This window comes from Suillus plorans, assembly GCF_016647745.1.
Source record: "Suillus plorans strain S12 chromosome Unknown HD556scaffold_17, whole genome shotgun sequence".
Taxonomy (NCBI): domain Eukaryota; kingdom Fungi; phylum Basidiomycota; class Agaricomycetes; order Boletales; family Suillaceae; genus Suillus; species Suillus plorans.
This window is the reverse complement of record NW_024537401.1, coordinates 164,953-185,655: the sequence shown is the minus strand read 5'-3', so window position 1 is coordinate 185,655 and position 20,703 is coordinate 164,953. Positions and strand designations below refer to the sequence as shown.

General features: G+C 48.9%; 6 protein-coding genes across 6 annotated transcripts; 2 read left to right on the top strand and 4 right to left on the bottom strand.

Annotated features, from left to right (window-relative positions):
* Positions 1 to 1,115: 1,115 nt before the first annotated feature.
* HD556DRAFT_1441140 (glycosyltransferase family 35 protein) lies at positions 1,116 to 5,195 on the top strand (the record flags this gene model as incomplete). The annotated part of the gene is made up of 28 exons (XM_041306241.1): positions 1,116 to 1,188; positions 1,244 to 1,336; positions 1,386 to 1,510; positions 1,566 to 2,160; positions 2,218 to 2,301; positions 2,357 to 2,467; positions 2,518 to 2,540; positions 2,596 to 2,721; positions 2,782 to 2,831; positions 2,884 to 2,908; positions 2,976 to 2,991; positions 3,087 to 3,146; positions 3,195 to 3,239; positions 3,290 to 3,318; positions 3,378 to 3,442; positions 3,499 to 3,521; positions 3,571 to 3,596; positions 3,651 to 3,881; positions 3,934 to 3,951; positions 4,006 to 4,038; positions 4,091 to 4,181; positions 4,231 to 4,247; positions 4,299 to 4,521; positions 4,573 to 4,620; positions 4,674 to 4,824; positions 4,876 to 4,934; positions 4,985 to 5,067; positions 5,115 to 5,195. 28 exons carry the CDS (start codon positions 1,116 to 1,118, stop codon positions 5,193 to 5,195), a joined length of 2,604 nt encoding a protein of 867 aa, XP_041162237.1.
* A 299-nt stretch (positions 5,196 to 5,494) lies between these two features.
* Positions 5,495 to 8,257, bottom strand: HD556DRAFT_1306679 (uncharacterized protein; the record flags this gene model as incomplete). The annotated part of the gene is made up of 3 exons (XM_041299949.1): positions 5,495 to 7,139; positions 7,186 to 7,765; positions 7,813 to 8,257. The coding sequence occupies 3 exons, from the start codon at positions 8,255 to 8,257 to the stop codon at positions 5,495 to 5,497; spliced, it is 2,670 nt and encodes an 889-aa protein (XP_041162236.1).
* Positions 8,258 to 10,380: 2,123 nt separating this feature from the next.
* On the top strand, positions 10,381 to 10,954 carry HD556DRAFT_1441138 (uncharacterized protein; the record flags this gene model as incomplete). The annotated part of the gene is made up of 2 exons (XM_041306240.1): positions 10,381 to 10,446; positions 10,508 to 10,954. 2 exons carry the CDS (start codon positions 10,381 to 10,383, stop codon positions 10,952 to 10,954), a joined length of 513 nt encoding a protein of 170 aa, XP_041162235.1.
* Positions 10,955 to 10,985: 31 nt separating this feature from the next.
* On the bottom strand, positions 10,986 to 12,004 carry HD556DRAFT_262387 (thioredoxin-like protein). Its single transcript, XM_041310061.1, has 3 exons — positions 11,834 to 12,004; positions 11,758 to 11,774; positions 10,986 to 11,696 (listed from the first exon to the last, which is right to left on the bottom strand). The coding sequence occupies exons 1-3, from the start codon at positions 11,858 to 11,860 to the stop codon at positions 11,240 to 11,242; spliced, it is 501 nt and encodes a 166-aa protein (XP_041162234.1). The 5' UTR covers positions 11,861 to 12,004; the 3' UTR covers positions 10,986 to 11,239.
* Positions 12,005 to 12,033: 29 nt separating this feature from the next.
* HD556DRAFT_1357445 (STE-12 alpha) lies at positions 12,034 to 15,566 on the bottom strand. The gene is made up of 4 exons (XM_041302523.1): positions 15,266 to 15,566; positions 14,436 to 15,211; positions 14,316 to 14,386; positions 12,034 to 14,264 (listed from the first exon to the last, which is right to left on the bottom strand). Exons 2-4 carry the CDS (start codon positions 15,141 to 15,143, stop codon positions 12,422 to 12,424), a joined length of 2,622 nt encoding a protein of 873 aa, XP_041162233.1. The 5' UTR covers positions 15,144 to 15,211; positions 15,266 to 15,566; the 3' UTR covers positions 12,034 to 12,421.
* Positions 15,567 to 17,440: 1,874 nt separating this feature from the next.
* Positions 17,441 to 20,103, bottom strand: HD556DRAFT_1357430 (EAP30/Vps36 family-domain-containing protein). Its single transcript, XM_041302522.1, has 7 exons — positions 19,936 to 20,103; positions 19,853 to 19,884; positions 19,635 to 19,793; positions 18,841 to 19,570; positions 18,679 to 18,781; positions 18,104 to 18,619; positions 17,441 to 18,046 (listed from the first exon to the last, which is right to left on the bottom strand). The coding sequence occupies exons 3-7, from the start codon at positions 19,745 to 19,747 to the stop codon at positions 17,673 to 17,675; spliced, it is 1,836 nt and encodes a 611-aa protein (XP_041162232.1). The 5' UTR covers positions 19,748 to 19,793; positions 19,853 to 19,884; positions 19,936 to 20,103; the 3' UTR covers positions 17,441 to 17,672.
* Between the last annotated feature and the right edge of the window lie 600 nt (positions 20,104 to 20,703).

Genomic DNA, 20,703 nt, shown 5'->3' with positions numbered 1-20,703 from the left:
CTTCAATTTAAAGCAATTGGACTGACGACACAATGTGCAGAAATACTATATATACAGACTGCAATGGCACCCTGCATGTGAAGCTGGAGATGACATTGAAATAGTGCCAGTATTTATGTTCCCTCGGTATTTCGTTGATTTTGATGCGTGTCATTCATATTCATGTCAAATCATACTTTTTGATTGTGTTCGAATCTGATCTAATTCTGCTGGGACTATAAACTGTGAGATGCCAAGGCTACACATAAATAGAAATGAAGAAAGTGTGCAGTAAGAAAAAGAGACTTGAGCGATTTGCGCACCTAAGCCCGTGCTGAAGCTGTGAGTGAACACAGCATGAATGACTGCAAAGTACTCGGTAAACAGCGATCCCCCTCCTGACTCGACCATGCACGAAACAAAACCCCCACTCTATCGCAGGCACGCACTCCTGTGTGAGGGTCAAGCTATGCTGGGTCACTAGTGATGCCATTTGTATAGTTTTGAAGGTAGGAGCTGGAATTTTCCCGCATCCGACAGGTGAGATTCCTGAGCCAAAAATCATTCATCTCCGCCTCTGTGAAGCCAAAAAAAAACATCAGCAAGAGTGTCTCACCGAAAGACGGATCATACCGATTCGGTCTAGGCTCTTGTGCCTACCCGGTGGACAACTGATTATTACTTGTTCATGGGGATAGCTCGCTTCCAATTTCAAGTTGGGGAGGCCTGAAAGGACGAAGGAAGTGAAGAAGTGGTCAACCAGTTTGTCGGGTAAGACGATAGCAAGCGGGAGTTTGGATGGCGCAGTGAGATTGTGGGATATCGACACGGAAAGGTCGTCATGACAAGGATGAGGCGCACACGGTTTGTTATCTGTCTGCTGGTGTACGGATGGTCCGAATGACCCCCGAGTAGTGAGTGGATCCTGGGATCCGATCTAGACCATCGCTTGTGACGACAAACAAGTCCAATGTGAAAATGTTTTCCGTCTCTGGGTCCAGATCCATCCAGATTGCCCCTCTTTTTCCGCCGTAGTCGATTTGATATGACGTCCTTCCATTCTAGAGTCTATACTCCACTCAAAGCGCTTGTCTCTTCCCTATCAACCACGATCTCCAGCATCGTTGGGACTGGACATGACATCTGTGCTTGATACTACTGCCATTGGAAAGGTTCAACGTCGCCGCAGACATGTCAGGACACTTACCGGTATGCTAAATTCGTCAGGTGTTTCCTCGATGAGATATGTGATACATTTCAACAGGATATCTACCAGAAAAAGATTCAGAAGGCAAGGAAAAGTGGCCCAGAGGCGAAGAGAAAGTCTGGAAGGATGGATTGAGAGGCCTCGACACAGGTAGCTAATCAGAATAACCAATTCGTGTGTCGCTCAATCACCTCCACAGGCGTACCATCCATCACCAAGTCGATCGTCAACCATGTCCAAACGTCTTTGGCTCGCCAACCACACGAGATCGACAATCTTGGAGCTTACCAGGCTGCAGCTCTCTCCGTCCGCGATAATCTGATCGTATGTCCTTTTATCTCATATCGTTTCACCCATCTGACTCATCGTCGATGCACAGATCAACTGGAATGACACACAACTGCATTATTCTCGCACCGCAGGGAAGCGGGCATATTACTTATCTCTCGAATTTCTCATGGGTCGTGCGCTCGACAATGCCCTCCTCAATTTAGGCCTCAAGCAACAATACACGCAGGGGGTCGACAAGCTTGGCTTCAACATGGAAGATCTCCTGGCCCAGGAGCGTGACGCCGGCCTTGGTAACGGTGGCCTCGGACGTCTTGCAGCATGCTACCTTGACTCTTCCGCATCCCAGGAGCTTCCTGTGTGGGGTTACGGCCTGCGCTACAGGTATGGCATCTTCCAGCAGCTCATCTCTCCCGATGGACAGCAGCTGGAAGCGCCGGATCCCTGGCTGGAAAATTCTAACCCATGGGAGCTCCCTCGCATTGATGTTAGCTATGAGGTGCGGTTTCACGGCTTTGCAGAGCGCTTGCCCGATGGAAGCGGCCGCGCCATTTGGGAAGGTGGCCAGGAGGTTCTTGCTGTCGCTTATGATGTGCCCATTCCTGGCTGTAACACGCGCAACACGAATAATCTCCGTTTGTGGGAGAGTAAACCCAAGAGGGGCTTTGATCTAAACAGTTTTAATGGTGCGTTTACAGCCAAATCGTCACGCCTTTTACTCGACTGATGACTTTTGATTGTAGCGGGGGATTACGAACGTGCCGTCGAGTCTTCAAATAGCGCAGCAGCAATCACATCCGTCTTGTACCCCAACGACCATACTACTTGTAAGTATTCCCAACAATTTGAAAAGTAGGTTGTGCTTAAGAGGCCCATTTCAAGTTGGAAAGGAACTTCGCTTGAAGCAGCAGTACTTCTGGACTGCAGCCAGTCTCGCGGACATCATTCGCCGATTCAAGAACCTTGGAAAGCCCATCACAGAGTTCCCTCAATGTACGCGAACCTAATTGGTTCTCAATTTCAAATGCTCACATTTCTTCTAGATGTCTCGATCCAGCTGAACGATGTAAGGCCGATATATGCGTGTGCACGTACCAGGGGCTAACTTTACTTTACTGAAGACACACCCAACACTCGCCGTTCCGGAGCTCATGCGAGTCCTCGTTGATGAAGAAGAAGTTCCATGGAATGCTGCTTGGGACATCGTCACAGAGACTTTCTTCTTCACCAATCATACTGTCCTCCCAGTAAGTCGATACAATGCCAGTTCTTGTGATATGGATGCTGACGCAAGACATTGATGATAGGAAGCGCTTGAGACGTGGCCCGTACCCCTTATGCAGCATCTCTTGCCTAGGTGAGCATCATGCATTGCAACGATACACTGGCGTTAAAGCACTCTTTTGTAGGCACATGCAGATCATATTTGATATCGTGAGTCTTGTGTTATATTACTAAACCTCTTTACTGAATCATGTTAAATTTCAGAATTTGTAAGTAGTGGAAAATGTTGTCTTGTACGCTGACCTAAACATCGAACCGCAGGTCGTTCTTGCAGTGTAAGAAAGACAGACTTGATTCCAATTGAGTGTTCGACTGATCTTTCTAACAGCTGTAGAACGGAAGTTCCCTGGAGACAAGGAACGGCTTGCACGGATGTCATTAATCGAAGGTATTGTGATGTTACAACCAATGAATCATGACTCAAAGGTTTTCTTAGAGAGCATTCCTCAGAACGTTCGCATGGCTCACCTGGCATGCATCGGTGAGCATCGCAGGACTCATTTCGTATTCCCACTAATGTGCGTGGTGCAGGCAGTCGCAAAGTCAACGGCGTGGCCGAGGTAAGTCTTCGCTGGGTATTTGGAATCTGTCTGAATAAGTAGCACCATCGCTCCTCCAGCTGCACAGCGAACTGGTTCAGACGACTATTTTGAAAGATTTCGTAGATTTCTATGGAGTTAGCAAGTAGGTTCGATTTCAAATCTGAATTAGCGTATACTGACTGAGGTTTTTCATGCAAGGTTTGGAAACGTGACCAACGGCAGTGAGTATCATATCTTCGATGCATTTCTGCTTCTCATCGTCTTGCCAAGTCACTCCTCGTCGGTGGTTGGACCAGGTGTGTGGCTATTTTGAAATAGATGTGCCATCGAGGCTAAGTCAAACATACCAGTGCAACCCTGGACTCAGCAGGCTCATCACCCTGACTCTGGACATAGAGAAGAGCATATGGCTCAAGGACCTTACCAAACTTGAGGGTCTTCTCGATTATGTCGAGGACGAAGACTTCAGAGAAGACTGGGCAGCTGTAAAGCAAGCTAACAAGGAGAAGCTTGCTCATCACATGCAGGTTACTTTAGGTCTTAACGTCAATACCAAAGCCTTGTTCGATGTCCAGATCAAGGTCAGTAAAACATATACATAATGCGGAACTTGAGGGCTGATCAGTGTTCCAGCGATTGCACGAGTATAAGGTACGTAGATACCAATGCATGTCCTCTCGAAATCCGACCTATCAATCTTGTTAGCGCCAAACTCTCAATATTCTTGGCGTCATTCATGTGAGCATGATCAATAGCACAATCATTGAATTTTGCGCTCAACCTTTTCTAGCGCTACCTCAAGCTGAAAGCTATGACTCCCAAGGAGAGGAAGACGGTGACCCCGCGGAATGTCTTCTTCGCAGGCAAAGCCGCCCCAGGGTGTAAGTGTTTGCGCGCGTCAACAATCCTATCGAGCTGATCGGCGTTTAGATTATATCGCCAAGCTGGTTCGTTCGACGAGCGAGACGCACAATCTTGTGATACTGACGAGCTTCTAGACCATCCGCTTGATCGTCAACGTCGCTCGCGTGGTCAATTCTGATCCTGACACGAAGGATTACTTGAACGTCTTCTTCTTACCAGACTACTCAGTCACCTTGGCAGAAGTCCTCATTCCAGCTTCGGACATCAGTCAGCACATCTCCACCGCGGGTACAGAGGCTTCGGGCACGTCCAACATGAAGTTCTGCTTGAACGGTGGGCTTTTACTGGGCACTGTTGGTATGTACTGTACCATTATTCAGTGTCATAAAGATCTAACTGTTTGGATAGATGGCGCGAACATCGAGATCGCGGAGGAAGTCGGCCCTAGCAATGTCTGTACGTAGTTTCGCATTTACTGCCTGTGTTACAGACTTACTGTTCTCTCGTAGTCTTCTTCGGTCATCTGACGCCCGCAGTGGAAGACCTTCGTTATCAACACGTATACCACCCTGTTCCTGTCGAGCAGAAGTCCCCTGCTCTTGCACAAGTTCTCGACGCGGTTTCCTCTGGGTTGTTTGGTGACAGGGGCGTGTACGAGCCGTAAGTAATTCTCCAGCAAGTGTATATGAAGTTACTCATTTATTTGAACAGCCTGCTCAACACGATTCGTCAGGGAGACTACTACCTCATCACTGAAGATTTTGACTCTTGTGAGTAACTTGCTGGGCGGGCGATAGCGTCCCTGATGAACCCTTTTCAGACATCGAGGCTCTTCGTATGGTAGACGAAGCCTATAATGATCGAACGGAGTGGATTAAGAAGAGTATCAGGACCACTGCAAAGGTATGGAAACATAACAAGGATGAACATGAATAATCCAATTGGAACAGATGGGCAAGTTCAGCTCTGATCGTGCGATCCAAGATTACGCACAGGAGTACTGGAACATTGAAAGCACCAAGGTCAAGTAGGTATCCGAGGAAAGGGCATATGGGATATAAAGGAAAAATGGTGGGGCCGTGTCCGGGCGAATGACGGTCCAAATGATAGTTGTATGAATAAAGTGAGGCAACGCGGTATCTGGAATCCTGCATGTGACAGTGAATGTAGATTAGTTCGGGTCCAGTAAATGGTAAAGGACAGTAGGAGGGTTTCGCAACCAATGATCAAACATGAAATAAACCAAAAAGAAATCAACAAGGTAATCGCGATGGATCCTTCAACAATGTCCTCAATTTAATAGATGCTCCACCGAGACGTCCACATCGTCCTACACGTCGGCAGATGATGGCGGTTCCATGGATGCTGCACCATTGGTGTGTTCAACGGGCTTTGACTCAGCAGCGGGTGGTGCGGGCTCAACTGCCTGAGTGGGTTGAACAGGGGGTTCTTCTGGAAGGTCGGCCTGAGCAGTTTCAGCAAGCGAAGCGTTTTCAGGAGTTCCAAAAACGGGGGTCTCGCCATCATGTGTAGGCTCAGACTGCGACACAGATTCCTCGACAAGCGTACCCTCGGACTCTGGAACAGATTCATCGGGTATAGCTGCGAGCGCGACGATGGCTTCTTGGACCAGGGCTTGTTCATGTAGCTCTTGCTGAGGCTGCTCTGCGAGTGCAGCTACGGCCGGTGACTGGACAATTTCCTCAGGGACAGGTGATTGAACAACCTCTGCGGCGACTGCACCAACTGTGGCAGTGCCAGCGCCAACTCCCTTGCTTATATTCGTCACAGCTGTCGGCGTCTCCGATCCTTCCTCCCCAGGTAAGATCTCACCAAGCTCCCCAACCTTGGGCGACTTTCCTATTGCACTCTTCTTGCTTGTCAAACCCGTCTTACTGATCCCACCTAAAAAGCTGAATCGCTTCCTCGTAGCAGCGAACGTGCCAGAAATTTCCGAACGGAGCGAAGGGCGGGGCGACGTGCGACCACGGCGCTCGGGAGATGTCGGACGGGGCTGCGGGGGTTGCTGGCGTACATACGTCTGCTCGACGATGAGCCAGTTGACAGCTTCTTTCGCGGGCAACGGCTTCAGCCCACAGATGACAAACGAGGGCCAATTCGCCGTGATGGGGTCTGCAATGGCGTCGGACCAGAAATCAATGAAGGCCTCGTCAACCTGCGTCATGTGAACACTCGCGAGCTTGGTGCTGAGGACTGCAGGCTCTTTGGCGCTCGTCTCGTATGGGGAGTCAGCAGAGCGCTGTCCCGAGCGTGACATCCCCCATTTCTTAGCCGACTTAGGGGACGCGAGCGGCTCTGTAGTCTCAACATCCTTGTCAAGGAGTGTTGCAGCGAGCGGCGTGACTGCACTTGTTTCACCGAAACCGCTAGTGGAGAACTGTGCCCAGTCGCTGATGATTGGCGAGGAAACAGACGAGACGGGGGACGTTGCGCTGCTCCCGTTTCCGTTTCCAAAAGCAAGTTTGTCTTTACTACGATCGAGAATCTTACTGAAGGGCGAAGAGCGTCTAGGCACGGGCGATGCAACTTCAATTGTCGGGGACATGATTGGAGAAGAGGCGTTACGAGATGTAGACGCGAGGAGGTGGATCGTCTCATCCACGAATACCCGACCGAACTGTGGGCCATCTTGAGCACCAGTCACCGAGGATGTAGAGGCAACTTCGTTGGCGGCAGTCTTGAGCGAGTTCCACAACTCAACGTGCTCAAAGGTTTCACCTTCGGAAGATAGCTTGAATGCATCTAAGAGCAGGCGAACGGGCGATGGTTTGGGCTGTGGCGCAGACTCTGACAAAAGGACCTCAATGCGCACAAAGAGGACACTGCAGCTCCGCGTAGAGAAGCGAGGATGAGGAAGAAGGTCCTCTTCAACGCCGGACACGCCCCTCGAATATGGATAGTGCTTTACAAGTTCCTGAAGTCGGGTAGGCAGTCGAGATTTGAAACTCTCCTCCCTGTGTTATGGTCAGACACACCCTCAGGTTCATGTGGTATACATACCTAATTCGTGCAAGGAATAGATGTTCCAAAATCCGACCAGCACGTTCCCATCGGGCATAAAAGGTGGTCCAGTTGTCGGTTTGCTCGGTCCTCGTCGCGGTGAGCAACCATAAGCCCAAAAACTTGGAAAGTTTGCTACCAGATATGCTGTTCGCTTCAGCATGCGAAGCTAATGCGGATATGATGTCAATGGTCGCAAGAAGTAATTCGATGTGCACTGGAGGGAGCTTGGGGAGAAGCAACTCCGTGAAACTCTTGGGTGGGTACGACGCCCCTTTTTCAGCGTCGAAAAAGGACTTGTACCACGCCCACTCAGGTGCAGAGACATCCTTGCCGAAAGTGTTATTTTCAAGCACAAGATGACGAAGGCCCCAACGGAGAACAGCTGCAACGTCGTGAGGAGAGCGGGTGTACTCGAGTTCAGCTTCAAAGGCGGATGTTGCCGCGGCAGGCGTTGGAGACATGACGGTTATGCGGCTTTTGGGAGCCAATGAATGAATGAAGAGCGAAATCAGCTTTCGTTGAATATCGGGTGATGCGGAGTGCCAGTGAGGGTGCATAATTCCAAGGGTTTCCAAGCCTAAGACGATTATATGGTTGTATAATGATTAATTGACAATAACTTACCCCGCTCAGTGATACTCTGCGCACAGGCTCGAACGAGTATAAGAGCTTCCAAAGGAGTCAGGAGCTTTGCACCAATGACGGATTCATCGAAAATCCTTTGAGACTCGAGATCAACTTCGAAAACGCCAAGTTGGAGAGACTCTGCATCGTCTTTCAGACTGGGAAGGCGGAGCGACAATTGGGGAAGATTCTCTGTGCGTTTGTACGAAGAGTTAGGGGGAGTATACCGAGATTTAGGCCGAAACAAAGAGAATCCAGCATGATCTTTGCCCGTCTGAGCCTTTGACAAGGTGCTAATAGTGGGAGCGGTGAAGCCCAGAGGAGAAATAGCCTCGTATTTTCCGTCCAGTAAAGTTCTATTGTCGCTAGAGTCCTGAAAATGACTTGCTTGGATCCTGTCATTGCTTGTCCTTCTGCCAAAGACCTTGTTCAAGAACGAGGGCATGGTTGATGAAACGCTTGATTCTCAACGAAGGAACCGAATGAGCTGGATTGGTTGTAGAAGCGAAGCATAATGATTAGAAACTTCAAGTGTTGTAATGAATGCAAGAATGAGAACTCACAAAATTCGCGTTTCTGGGTGGCGCGAGAGCGATGTACGCTTGTGATACTGGACAGCGCGTATAGTAGCTCCTCGGTGATCTCTGCGCTAAAACGCAAACTGTGCCATTCAAACCGCGAAACCACGTGTGTGTGCCGATCTACAACCGAACAACCGCTTAGCGGGGCCGAGCCGAGTGTGTTATCAGGACCCCCGCGTTATTTCCGAGTCGGCTCCGCAACCCTGTACCAAATACTACCAACCAACTCCAATGACCCATCGCACATATCCCAATTGCAAGTCAACAGGTATGTTTATTTCTTAAAGATATGATCAAGTACAAGTCTGAACCAAGCAGTGTGCACCCTATCTTGCAAAGCGATGGCGTTATCACCGACAGTCCTGGCTAGAAGAAATGACTTCTAAATATTTTGAGACGTTGACAGCCACGTACAAACCACGTAGCGTCCTAGAGTCTGGATGACTACGATTCGCATCCCACAGTCAACTTCCACCTTCTGCGGAGATTCATCTACCGTGGCCTGTTAATAACCGGGCAACTCATCGCTGCTGGGTGACTCAGTCTGGCATTTCAGTAAATTAACGGGACTTCTACATGCTGGTCAGCACCCCAATGACTCAAGGCCCCTGAACCTGCTACATTTTTGGATTATCACCGATTTCGAAAGGTGATTTCTTGTTCTGCCGGTCCTTAAAGCGTTGATTATGAGGTAGCTCGATACAGGTAGCATTACGGGCAATTATGAAGTCAGCTCGGTGCACGGTCCTGGAACAGGCAGAATCGCAGCTCTGTCCTAATATGTTGGAAACCTCGGTAAATTGTCATTGGGAATGGAAGAGAATCCCTGTCGTCGCGCTCCTGAATGTCACCTGCCATTCCCTGCAACCGAATTCAGTACTTTGCGTTTACCAATCTTCGCCTGCAGCGACAACCTCGGGCACCTGATTAATTTCCAGTGCTGCTACCCCACAGTTGTGCGGTCCCCCCTTTGCGCCGAGTCACCCAATTGTTAAATGACTTTGGGGGTTTTCGTCAAACTTTATATGCGCGAAGACCGGAGGCTTTCCTTCATTTCGCAGTGTCGATCTCTCCGGCACTCACATGATCTATAATAGATGTGCGCTTTTGTCAAGAAGACCGGTGGTTCTAATGGTATATTATCTTCCATTCAGAAATTCCTGACTTGTTAGAGCGATACTTACCAAGTTCGTACTGAAGCACAACCCTGCCTGCTCTTCTCACACTTATATATATTGATTCGTAGGTCCAAGATTGCACTATCATGGACGTCGCAAATACAGGTGACCATGGAACGTTCGACAGTTTACATCGCACACTAGTGGGGAGCCAGATCGTTTCGTAAACTGCCTGGACGATAGCATCAGGCCTCAATATTAGCCATATACGGCATCATGACGGTCCAGTGACACTTTGTCTGGGTGCAAACCTTGTCAGACGTGCGCCGTTCAGGTATATCAATGATGTACTAACTCGAATGAGACCGCGTCTTGCCTCATCCTTTGCGTGAGCAATTACGGCCGGTTATATAAATACATACCCAAAGCTATCGTGCAACAACGTTCAACTAGTAGGTCATTGTAAGGACAAAGCCGCGAGAAGCCAACCATGCTGCTGCATTGAGGCCGGTGCTACCGTAAGCACAGAGTCCCGAACCCTAGTCACTTCTTGGCAAGTCCGATGGCAAAGGGACCCCGATACTAACCATGAGGCTTGTGGCCAGTCGCGAAGGATACCTCACAGGCTCAATGTATTGTATTATCTACATCATTATCACGACTCATCGTATTTGCATCGTTCGTCTATCGAGACTCGAGTGAATTGCTTGTTGAACGCTCAAGATCCGGAATGTAGCTACTTAGGGCAACTCCGCTTGTCAGGCAGACAGGCACGCAGTTGATGAGGCTGTCCAGCAAGTAATTGCAAGCGAGCTGCAGGCGCCTGCCTATGCGACCTCCCGCTATCACCAATATCTTCGAGAAGCATCATGTCGTCTCCATATGACCAGAACCTACTTGATGCAGCTCCCACAGCAACGAGGGCACAGAGGCAGGTGTGCAGTACTTCTTAGCTCGCCCGTCCCGTTTTGTGACTAAAACATATCCGATTTCTAGGAAGGTTACAACGTTGATTTACTCGATGACCGTCCTACCCGCCCCTTATCGACACAACCGCTCACACTTCCACAACCAATTCCTAGTGATACAGACGTCGAAAGCAGCTCTTTGGTACAGGAAAAGGATGTTCCTGCAGCTGCTGCTGCTACATATGCCTCGCATCCCACCAAATCTTTTTGGAAGACTCGCAATGGCAAAATCACCATCTTTGTTATTGCCATTGTCGTTATCGGTGCTGTAGTTGGTGGCGCCGTCGGTGGGACTGTCGGGAAAATCAGCTCAAATAACAACGCCCCTCAAAGTGTACCCTCGTCAAATGAGACATCCGCGTCAGTGACAAATACCAACGTGGGAGTAGCACCAGACACATCCACCCAGTCCGTGTTAAGTGGTCCAGCGACAGACACAGTGACACGCAGCCCGCCAGCAGCACCCACTACATGAGTCAGGGAACAGGGGATCAGGGGACGCCACAGTTTGGCAGAGGATGCAGGGAGTGATGATCGCGGCGCACTGTCGACTTTGACCAGTAATTTCTCTTGCAGATCACTTTTTCGTTGGATAATTATAATACATATGTATGCATTGCTGCCTTTTTACCATATGGACAGAATATATACCAAATTACACGCTGTACATTTCTTCCAGCATGCAGTTGGAGAATCTGAAGTATAGTCCTTACGACAACTCGGATGTATGCGTCAAAATGTCAGTTGCCTGCCCGAGCGTTTATGAGAACCAGCCTTTAGGCTGATCGACTTCATCTTGTTTCACTTCTCCATCTCTCTGTTGCCTGATGGCCTCCAATATTGCTTTAACGCCCTCAACGTCCCCTACACTAGCACGGCCACCATTCCAGTCCACGACAACAGGCCATTTGAACACATTCGGATTTTGTTCCACAAGACTCACGATACCTTTCATATTTTGAGGCTGTTCTCCCGGACCAGGCGATGCAGGATGCGCAGATAAAAAGGCAGACAACGCAGGGGGTGCAGTAGACCTCGACGGGGTGATGTACGTAAGAATGGTCCTCAATTGATCGGCGGTCGGAGGTTTCGTTTCAACGACTTCTAGATCAAACTCAAGTGGGGGCGCCGATGGCTTTCCAGGGGGATAAGGAGAGGAGAGGGCGTTCCGCAGCAGTGCAAGGGCCTGAATTGATGGTGGCGATGATGGGTGGTGACTGTATAGAGAAAAGATTCAGCTCCTATAAGGTTTCCTTACGGATGATAGATGATGCACACAAGATGGATATTTGGGGCTGTAGTTGATTGATGCTCAGTTCATGTCGGGTAGCTTCAAGCGATTCCGGGCGCTCACCAGTGATCTTTTGAATCCAGAAAACATATCGGAATATTTGTTGTCTGGTCGACGTTCGTAATGAAGAAGTTCCGTATTATGTTTGGTGGCGTATGTGGGTTTTACATTATTAGTCAGCTGTGTGTGTACCGCCGGCCACCTCTTCCAGCATCACATTTCAATTGGCGATAGATTGCGGCATATACACTTCATGCCATATATTGAGTTCCGAGCCGTAGGCATTGTCAATTGCGCTGACATGGATGACGAAATTCCGATACATTATACAAGAAAAACTAGTGCGCGCAGCTCCATGCATATCGAACCTTGCACGCAAGATCGATGAGTCACCGAGCTTGAGCGATAGTGAAGTAACAATTCGTAATATGTGATATGTAATACAAGAAAATGGCACACGTGAGGCTCGGTGTCGTAAATGGGGGAGAACACAAAAGTGACCTGCACGATGCCCCAAAACAATCACCGGTGGTATAGTATGTACTAGGTCGTGGGTGATAAATAGATTATCGATACATTTATAGCTAGCAAGATGAACGAAAAGAATTATGATGACAAAAGAGAAGTATACTGTATTCCGACTCGAACGATCTAGATTGACAACAAGGTTGATTCGTAGGAGGGGTGTGTGTATCCCTGTAAAAGGTCGTATGCACTAGGTTCTGAGAATAGCGTCATGGAATTCGAGAAGATACCGTCGAAATTAAGGCCGCTGATGTCGAGCGCTCTATCCAAGCCTTGATTGGCACTGAATGAAGGTGCTGAGAATGAACGCGGCTGTGACGACCTGAAGGCCTCACGAGGCATAGCGTTTAATGAAACCGCGGAATTATCAGGAGAATGAGAGAGAGTGCTTGGGCTGGAGTGACTTGAACTGGGGCACGAATGTGAGGATGATGCATAAGGGTGGTAGTGTCGGCTGGACACAGAATGCGAGCGTATGAGAGATGGAGTGGCGCTCCTGTGACGTCTGTGAGGTCCGACCTCTGAGGGTGCTACATGGAGAGCCATATTGTTCAGGGTAAAATCCTGTCTATGGGATGGAGCCGAAAAAGACGTCATAGTCGGTTCCCCGTTGCAAGTCGAACTCAACGACGGAGAGTTCGTAAAGGGACTGGCCCAGGTCTCCGCTGGCTCAACGTACCCGGTGTGGTCCGCGGTGCCACTTTGCAAGAAATAGCTGTTACCAAGCCCACCGTCCGAGGTAGCGTCGGTATCCATAACAGGGGAGACGCCGGACAACGCAACTAAACCCTCTTCGTCGCCTTGCACGTCTTGCACCTGGCCTTGCAGTTCCAACACACACGTCCCCATGTCCTGTAAGCCACCCTCTGCAAAAGAGAGAGCGGCAGCAAAGGCAACGTCATCTTCATCTCCTTCCTCGTTTTCCATATCAGCATCGCACGCATTTAGATCGGTAGAAGCTGAGTCAGCCCTTTCTGTCCGTGTGTGTATGCGAAGATGCTGGTTGAGGTTGTCCGACCGAGAGAACCGCTTCTTGCAAAAGTTACAAGCAAATGGGCGTTCCATGGTGTGCGTCCGCACGTGCCTCTTTAGGTGCTCCATACGCTTAAACAAGCGGCCACAGGAATAGAGGGGGCAAACAAACACCTTCGAAGTGAGCGTTATCCCGCTCAGGCTGGTGGCGTGATGGCCGTCAACATCCGAGGAGAACGAAGATAATGAGGAATCCTCCGTAAAGGGGTGAAGATGAGATTGCGATGAAGGCTGCTTGATTGATGACCGTTGTCCGAAGACTGGACCATTTGGAAGGGTGGCAGAAGTCTGCCCTGGAGCGAGTTGCGGTGTAGTTGACCAAATCGTGCTATCATGGGCTTGTAGCACAGCCTTGACTTGTCTCACGCTAGGATCCTGTTCACCTCTCGCTTGAGACGTGAACATATCGGCAGCTGTCATGCTGGAATCACTACGTCCATAGCCAACGCCAACCTCGTATGTGTGAATGGGTGTCTCTTCCGAGTCACTGCGCGTGATCGCATCCAGCCTGCTGGTTGGCTTTTTACGACGTTGCTTATAGGTGGGAGAACCTTCGAAAATAGAAAGGGGTAGGTACGCCATATTGGGACCATGCAGTGCTGAGGGAAGATGTGGGCCTCCGCCATCAATGCGACAGTTACTAAGATGCAACTCCCCCGAGTTAGAGTTGTGCATCGCCCCCGCACGTGAAACCGTCGGTGCTGATCCGCTTGTGTCACATTTCCCATTCATTTGGGTGACGTCAAAATTACTGATGACGTCGCCATCGGCCTCCATGGTCTTGCTAAACTGTTCATAAAGGCTGCGCTGCGGCTCGTATGTAAACGAGAGAGCAGGTTCACCGATGACGATAGTAGTTGGTTCCAAGTCCATCTTCTCGCGTTTGAGATCGCGCTCGAGGGCATCTAGGAAAAGGCGATCATGAGGGACCGAGTACCTTTCGAGGAAAGTGAGCCACAAATTTCAGGATAATGGAGAAGATACATACCAGTAGAACACCTTTTGCTTTTTCTGAGTGCGTATGCACTGATATTTGAAAAGAAGATCCAGAAATGGTGACTGTTGTACATGAGATGGAGCATCATGAGAAACCCTGGACGATACTAACTTTGGGTTCCTCCAAGCAAGCATCGACACCAGGCTTGAGATTGCGCAGATCGCTGAAAATACCTTCCTCGAATTTTTTCATGTTTTTGACGGGTCTTCCAAATGCTTCAAAGCGGAAAACAAGCGCGCGGACAATGTCTGTGCCCGTTATGTGGTAGTGATTATTCCACGAGACACAGGTGATGTATTCCGAAGAAGGAAGAAGGAAGCGGTTCATGGAGGGATGTGAAGAGGCTGGGTGGCCAGAGGAGTCCATGGGGAACGAATCATTTTGTGTTAAACCAGAAGCGTTCGACGACCATCGGGACGGCGCAGTAGCGAGAAAATACTTGAGATTGTCTAGATGAAAGAGATTTTCTTTCTCCTGTACGTTCAAAGGCCTTGTCAGATTTTTACATGCACTTAACCCAGTGGCCGATGGGTTAAAGCGAGGGACAAAAGCAGATTGACTGCGATCAGTTATGTGAGGCTGGCGGGATTGGAATGACGTTGGTGTTCGTTGGGAGGAGCGATGGCAATGCATTGTCGGTGATCCTCCCGATGTCCGAGCGATAAAATTGGTTACGCGACGATCAGGCGCCTGCGTTTGATGAGGATTGGGATGGTCGTTCAGTAGAGAAGGGGAAGAAGATCCAGAGTTGGATGGTGGAGTTAGCCCTACAGCGCCTGTGTCGAGTGAAGAATCAAACGTTGGTAGATAAGGGTTCATGAGATCACTTGTTTCAGCGAGGTTGTCGTGAGCTGTAGAGAAGAGTAGTGATACAACGCAGGGCCAACCTGGTATGATGGTGAGCTACCAAGGTTCGAATTCAAAGTGATGATACGACGTACTTGAATCAATAGAAGGGATTTGAAGAGTCAGAGGAGGGAAGATGGATGCGATGACCGATTAGATGAAGAGTAGGATGATATGTAGTTATAAAGGGAGGGGATGATCCATTTGCGTGTGCACCGGAAGAATTATATTATATCATGGTTGATATAAAAATATGGAGATGGGCCGGGATGACCCAGAAATGATCATGGAATCATTGGATGCAATAGTTTGGGCCGCATCCACCATTGGAAAGGGTGTTGTTGACAGTGTACGGTATGCTGATGCCATCTTTACTTGGTCAAGTTACCGGGGTTCAAGCAAGGCATGCTTACCTAATTTACTCTTCCATTTTTAGTTATCTTCCACAGCCTCATCCGATCTTAGCATAGCCCAAGGTTCAGCACAGCACTATACCTAAAGTTCAAGCTTAACCACCTCCTTTGACTGCAGCTGCTCTTACTTGGTACAACGTTAGCATGGCTGTGCTCGAAATCTTAAGATCCCGAAATTATCCCAATTGCAATATCGCGTAACACCCCGAACTTGTCGTGTTACTTTGATAAGCTCAGTTGATGTGGTGCATCTACGAGCTAAGCTGATACTGTGACGGATGCGATGTCGAACCCTATTTCCTTCACTGCTATTCTCCATCCCTGCAGCCTTCGCGGGATGATGATGCTCATCACGGCTGTGATGCGATCTACCACCTTGTTGAATCTCACACTTACCCACATGCACCCACTGATCCTTTGGCACCGCAAATTAATCACAACTTGCAATCCGGACACCTTGTAGGTCCCGGATCGAAGAACACCTATCAACGCTTGATTCCGACCTTGCAGTCCGATCACCATGATCATCGTGCCAGTCTGAACTCTCACTCGGTCCAGAGTCCGACTCCGCTATCGTCTTCATCCCGGATGCCGTGCTGCGTTTGACGGGACTTTTATCGGGAACTTAGTCCTCAAACACATCTCGTCTTTGCATGGGAAACTTTAAGTACAACAAGATGCACTCGATGATCAAAGTCGATCACAATCATTAGGCAACGCAGTAAGTACTCATTATTGTTCCTGACCCCGAGAACGGACATTGACCCACACAGTGGCTGAATAGAGTAAACACCGAAGTGAATTATTTTCGAACTGACACTTTACCTCAATTCGCGGGGGCCGCCTTCGGCCAGCTGAACTAAAGATTGGCATCAGCCGACTTACGCCACTGGTGATCGTTGCGGCACTGCGCCCTTTTGTTATCGAGCGTGAGTTCATAACTGAAATTCAGTCGGTTGCTACAAACCTGAAAGGGACTAACAGTCGTAATGATCTCGACGTCGCAGGAGAACGTTTGAGCAATGGAGAACCACACATATGCCGATATCACTGGGGAAAGAGTATCCCCCACGCCGACAGTGTGGGTACGCATTTCGTTAATATTCGTTCCGCCGGCTGATTGAAGAATGGAAATCGTTAGAAGACACCGCTTCTAGCAGTCGCACACACATTTACGTTGCTCGACGAACATGAGGAGCAAAAAGGAGCTATTCATTCAGGGATGCTACCTCCTGTAATCACCTCGTAAGTTTGCGCACAAAAAGCCTACACGTGTTTTCCTACATACCAGCGGTCTGGTATATCACTACAGACTATGACAGATACATTTCAGGTAAGCATTCCTGCAGCAGTCCAGCTCGATTAATTCTGCAAGTGAACAGTATGTCATTTTGACAGCACCAAAGCAGCGGGAAAGACATGTCGCCGATCGGTAATAGAATCAATTCAGACCGATCTTGTCGGAATAAAAAACGTACCGATGAAGTAATCAGTCGGCGAGCCGACAGTCTAGTAGCTGTAAATTTTGTTTCTCGGTTCACGACGATGCCGGCGGTTATCTATTCCATTGAGATAGTTGAGTCCTTGACTTACGGGACAGCATCAATTCAGAAGCAAGCTCAGGGCCTCAGACCCATCACATATACATAAGCTGCGGGATAATCGGTGCTGAGCAGAATAGGTCTCGCCCTGCTGTAGTGCACATGGCAATGACAGTTCGTTACCGAGCCAGGTGTGAATATCGCTTGCAGGCAATATTGAAGCGCCCAAAATAGGTAATCGGTCGATCGATCGGGCGTTTGTTTGGTTCTAAAGCCTTTGCCAAACATGCTAGAGAAATTCATTAATCGTAAGCCAGAAAAACGTTTGGACCAGAACTCGAGTTCTTCGCTCGCATACCAAAGCAACGTTATGGCTTCCATTCACAATTATTTGCTGACGGAGCTAGTAGGGTCACGCCGTTTTTCCACCTCTCCCGAGTTGCCCGAGTCGTTTCTTATAATGGCCCGCAGTATCTACCAACCAACACTCGTCAACAACTCGCCTGCGATCTATACGGCAGTAGCTGCAAACTTTAATGCAAGCATCTTCACAATTGACCATCCCAAATATATTCCAGAAAGAGGTTCCTCGACCACCTGACTTCTGATGTAGTCCCACTTCCGCCCCCCTTGATTGCCGATCTTTCATCATCCCGGCAAATCACACCATCAGCTTCAATAGCAGCGATCATTTCATCTGCAAGGCCGATCGTGATGTTCTCTTCACGGGCAATCTGACTTGTTGTCATTACACCAGACATGGCGAGATAACCCACTATGCGAGCCGTGAACGAAGCGTGGGTGTAAGGCGGAATATGGAGCACGGATAAGCCTGAATTAAACACTCTGCTGCGGATAGGCGGTGACGTGTATGCCGGGAGGTGAGGGAGTACTTGCAGAAAAGTCGATGGCGGAATTAATGCTGCGCAAAATGTGTGTTCAGTAACTCACTTGGGCAGTGTCAAAAGGGTTCCCTTACCTACGCCTCTCGCACGATTCCATCCGCCCCAGACCTCATCTAACCCAACAATCCCTCGATCTTTCATAATTCCGACCGATTTCTGACCGGGAATATCATCCGGAAATCCTTGCAACATCCCTGCCAGTTCCCGCGCCAACTCTTCTACCCATCTCCTTTCGTCCCTGATCATGTCCAGCGTGACGGGAGCATTAGACATCTGTAAACCTAACTGCGCAAGTGAAGAACGTATAAATTTGGCTTCTTCGGGCTCCGTAGAGGGAACAAGCGTGGTCGCCGAAAATGGACTTGACAATTGGGTGCCTGGAGTTGATGGGGATGAGGTCGTTGGAAATGGAGAAGCAAGTGTTGATGTCGTAGTTATTGTAGAGGATGCAGTAAGTTTCTCATTCAGCTCTCCCGCGAGATGAACGAGATCCTTTGCTTTCATCATTAACCCCTCTAAGTCTTTCAGGGCATCGTTTAGATCCGTTTGTGTAACATAAGCCGAAGCTTCTACGTTACGCATAATTCCATCTTAAGAACCGACCATCAATGTGAGCGCCGGCGGTACCAGCAAAAATCAAATTCCCCACCTATTCCAGAAGGACGCATGGCAACGGGTGTCGGTCCGTAATTAGGGTTTGTAATGGCAAGGCCAGAAGGCCCGCTTCTCGCATTATGACCAATTCGTTTGCCCTAATTGCCAGGATATGCAATTAGTTATATTTCTATTGAAATCATGGCACCATGCTTGCCTCCCAAGCCCGAGATCTAAGTGCACGCCTGAGTACGTTGTAAAATGGTTTGTCACCGCCTTTGCGGAAACTTAATTTGATGAGGAGATTCGCGGGATCGATGCTGTCACTTATGGGTGATACTGGTCGAGTGGAGGGGGCGGATTTCGCCCTCATATTCCCGGCATGTTCAATATTGGGAAGCAGCGTTGTGCATATTTCGCAGACACGCAAAGACGGGTGATTAAGGAAGGTACATGCAGGACATGCAATTCCATCAGAATCATCATTCGTTGATGGAGGAGATGGAGGTCCTGGGGAACTTGAAGAAGATATAGAGGTGTATGAAGACTCGGGAATAGAGGAGAACAAGGATTGAATTTGAGATGATGTCTCCGACGCTGTTGACACCGCAGATGCGCTGCGCGGAACGCCACATAGAGCACATATTCGAGCTGCGGCTGGACTCAAACCTGGAGGATTGCGATGGCTGCAAACTTCGCATTCCCAGCTCTCGAATATTTCTGTTCGCTGCCCGGACGTTGTAGTCAAAGGTAAGGCAGTGCTGGCGTCGAGGAAGAGTGAGACCTTCGGCGAAGACTTGAACAAACCAGCATAATAATTCGTCCGTGTCACATGAAGTAGATCCATAGTAAAAGAATATGATGTAGGGTTCTGCGAATGAACGAAAAATAGGCGATGCGTAGAGACGTGAACAGAACCTGTCTGATAGTCGGGAGCTTTCTGCAGACTGTTAATTGGTGACATGAACACGGAAACCAATGCACCAGGTCAAAGCCAGAAAGTACACGCACCCATCATATATACCTACGCCATCCTGGGATGCCAGATGTTCTTCATCGTCATAGAGGAGTGCAGGAACTGGGATGGTACCATCGATTGATGTTGTATACCGCCGGAGCGCCATGAGCAATGCGATTTGAGTATCAGAAGACCAAGTAGCGGAAGAATGACTGTTGGCGGGTATGGAGATGAAGGCATATCAGAATAGGAATATAACCACACGGCTTACCTCTCGCACTAAAGGTAGAAGCAATCAGTGCTCTTTATGAATGAGCTCGATGTCCTCTCAATGCAATACATTCGACTAGTTACCGAACTTGGGTATGTGAGGTGTTCCCAATAACTTGAGGCGTCCCGCAATGCGCGTAGAATATGCAGCGTCGAGTGCTTAGTACCTGGAATCGGAAGCTGAAGGGTGTTGACGATGCCGATGACAGTGACCGGACATTATTTATGTACACGTATTTATGGAGACCAGCTGTGCCAATTGCCCAAGCTGGACCAACTTGAATACAGCCGTGTCGGCCCTTCAAAAACATATAACAAACTGCGACTCAATTGCAACTCAATTGTCTTTCTTTGTGCGATCTTTGTATCATTTCTAACATCCTGCACCATGCTTAGACTTATTCTGCAAACGACGCCCCATCAAATATAAGGGAGTGTTGTTGGGGACAGTAACTTCATGTTCAAGTGACATGTACACATGAGACCTTGGTTCCGAAGCCTCTTCTCTGAGGACTGCTTGAAAAGCTGCCCACTTCCCCTCCTTCATTCCCAGTTGATTAGTTTCAGCCCACTGGCATCCAGAACCGGTTCTAGGAGAAGCTAGATATTGTCACCTTGCGATGGTATCAGATCTGAGTCCTGTCATTCCTGTGTTCTACACAATCTTTTTTTGCTCACTTTCGCAGGCTACCTTGCTACTGCGCACCAGCTTGTCCCTACCCGGCATCGCACCAGTTACTGCTGCCAAATAGGTCGCCTTCACAGAAAGACCGATTTGCATGGATGAACGTTCACATCTCACTTGTGGTTCGATTCCGTTCTCACTCTTTACAGACTTTTACCACCGTTGTA

Excerpts from the sequence above, each read along its gene's own strand:
- HD556DRAFT_1357430 (XM_041302522.1), bottom strand. The coding sequence starts at position 19,747 with ATGGCGCTCCGGCGGTATACAACATCAATCGATGGTACCATCCCAGTT. Across the intron at positions 18,782-18,840 it reads TTAGATCTCGGGCTTGGGAG|GGCAAACGAATTGGTCATAA; the intron begins GCAAGCATGGTG and ends CCTGGCAATTAG. Across the intron at positions 18,047-18,103 it reads GAATCGTGCGAGAGGCGTAG|CATTAATTCCGCCATCGACT; the intron begins GTAAGGGAACCC and ends CATTTTGCGCAG.
- HD556DRAFT_262387 (XM_041310061.1), bottom strand. The coding sequence starts at position 11,860 with ATGTTTTCTGGATTCAAAAGATCACTG.
- HD556DRAFT_1357445 (XM_041302523.1), bottom strand. The coding sequence starts at position 15,143 with ATGAACCCTTATCTACCAACGTTTGATTCTTCACTCGACACAGGCGCT. Across the intron at positions 14,387-14,435 it reads CTTGCTTGGAGGAACCCAAA|TCACCATTTCTGGATCTTCT; the intron begins GTTAGTATCGTC and ends CATGTACAACAG. Across the intron at positions 14,265-14,315 it reads AAGCAAAAGGTGTTCTACTG|GTACTCGGTCCCTCATGATC; the intron begins GTATGTATCTTC and ends TTTCCTCGAAAG.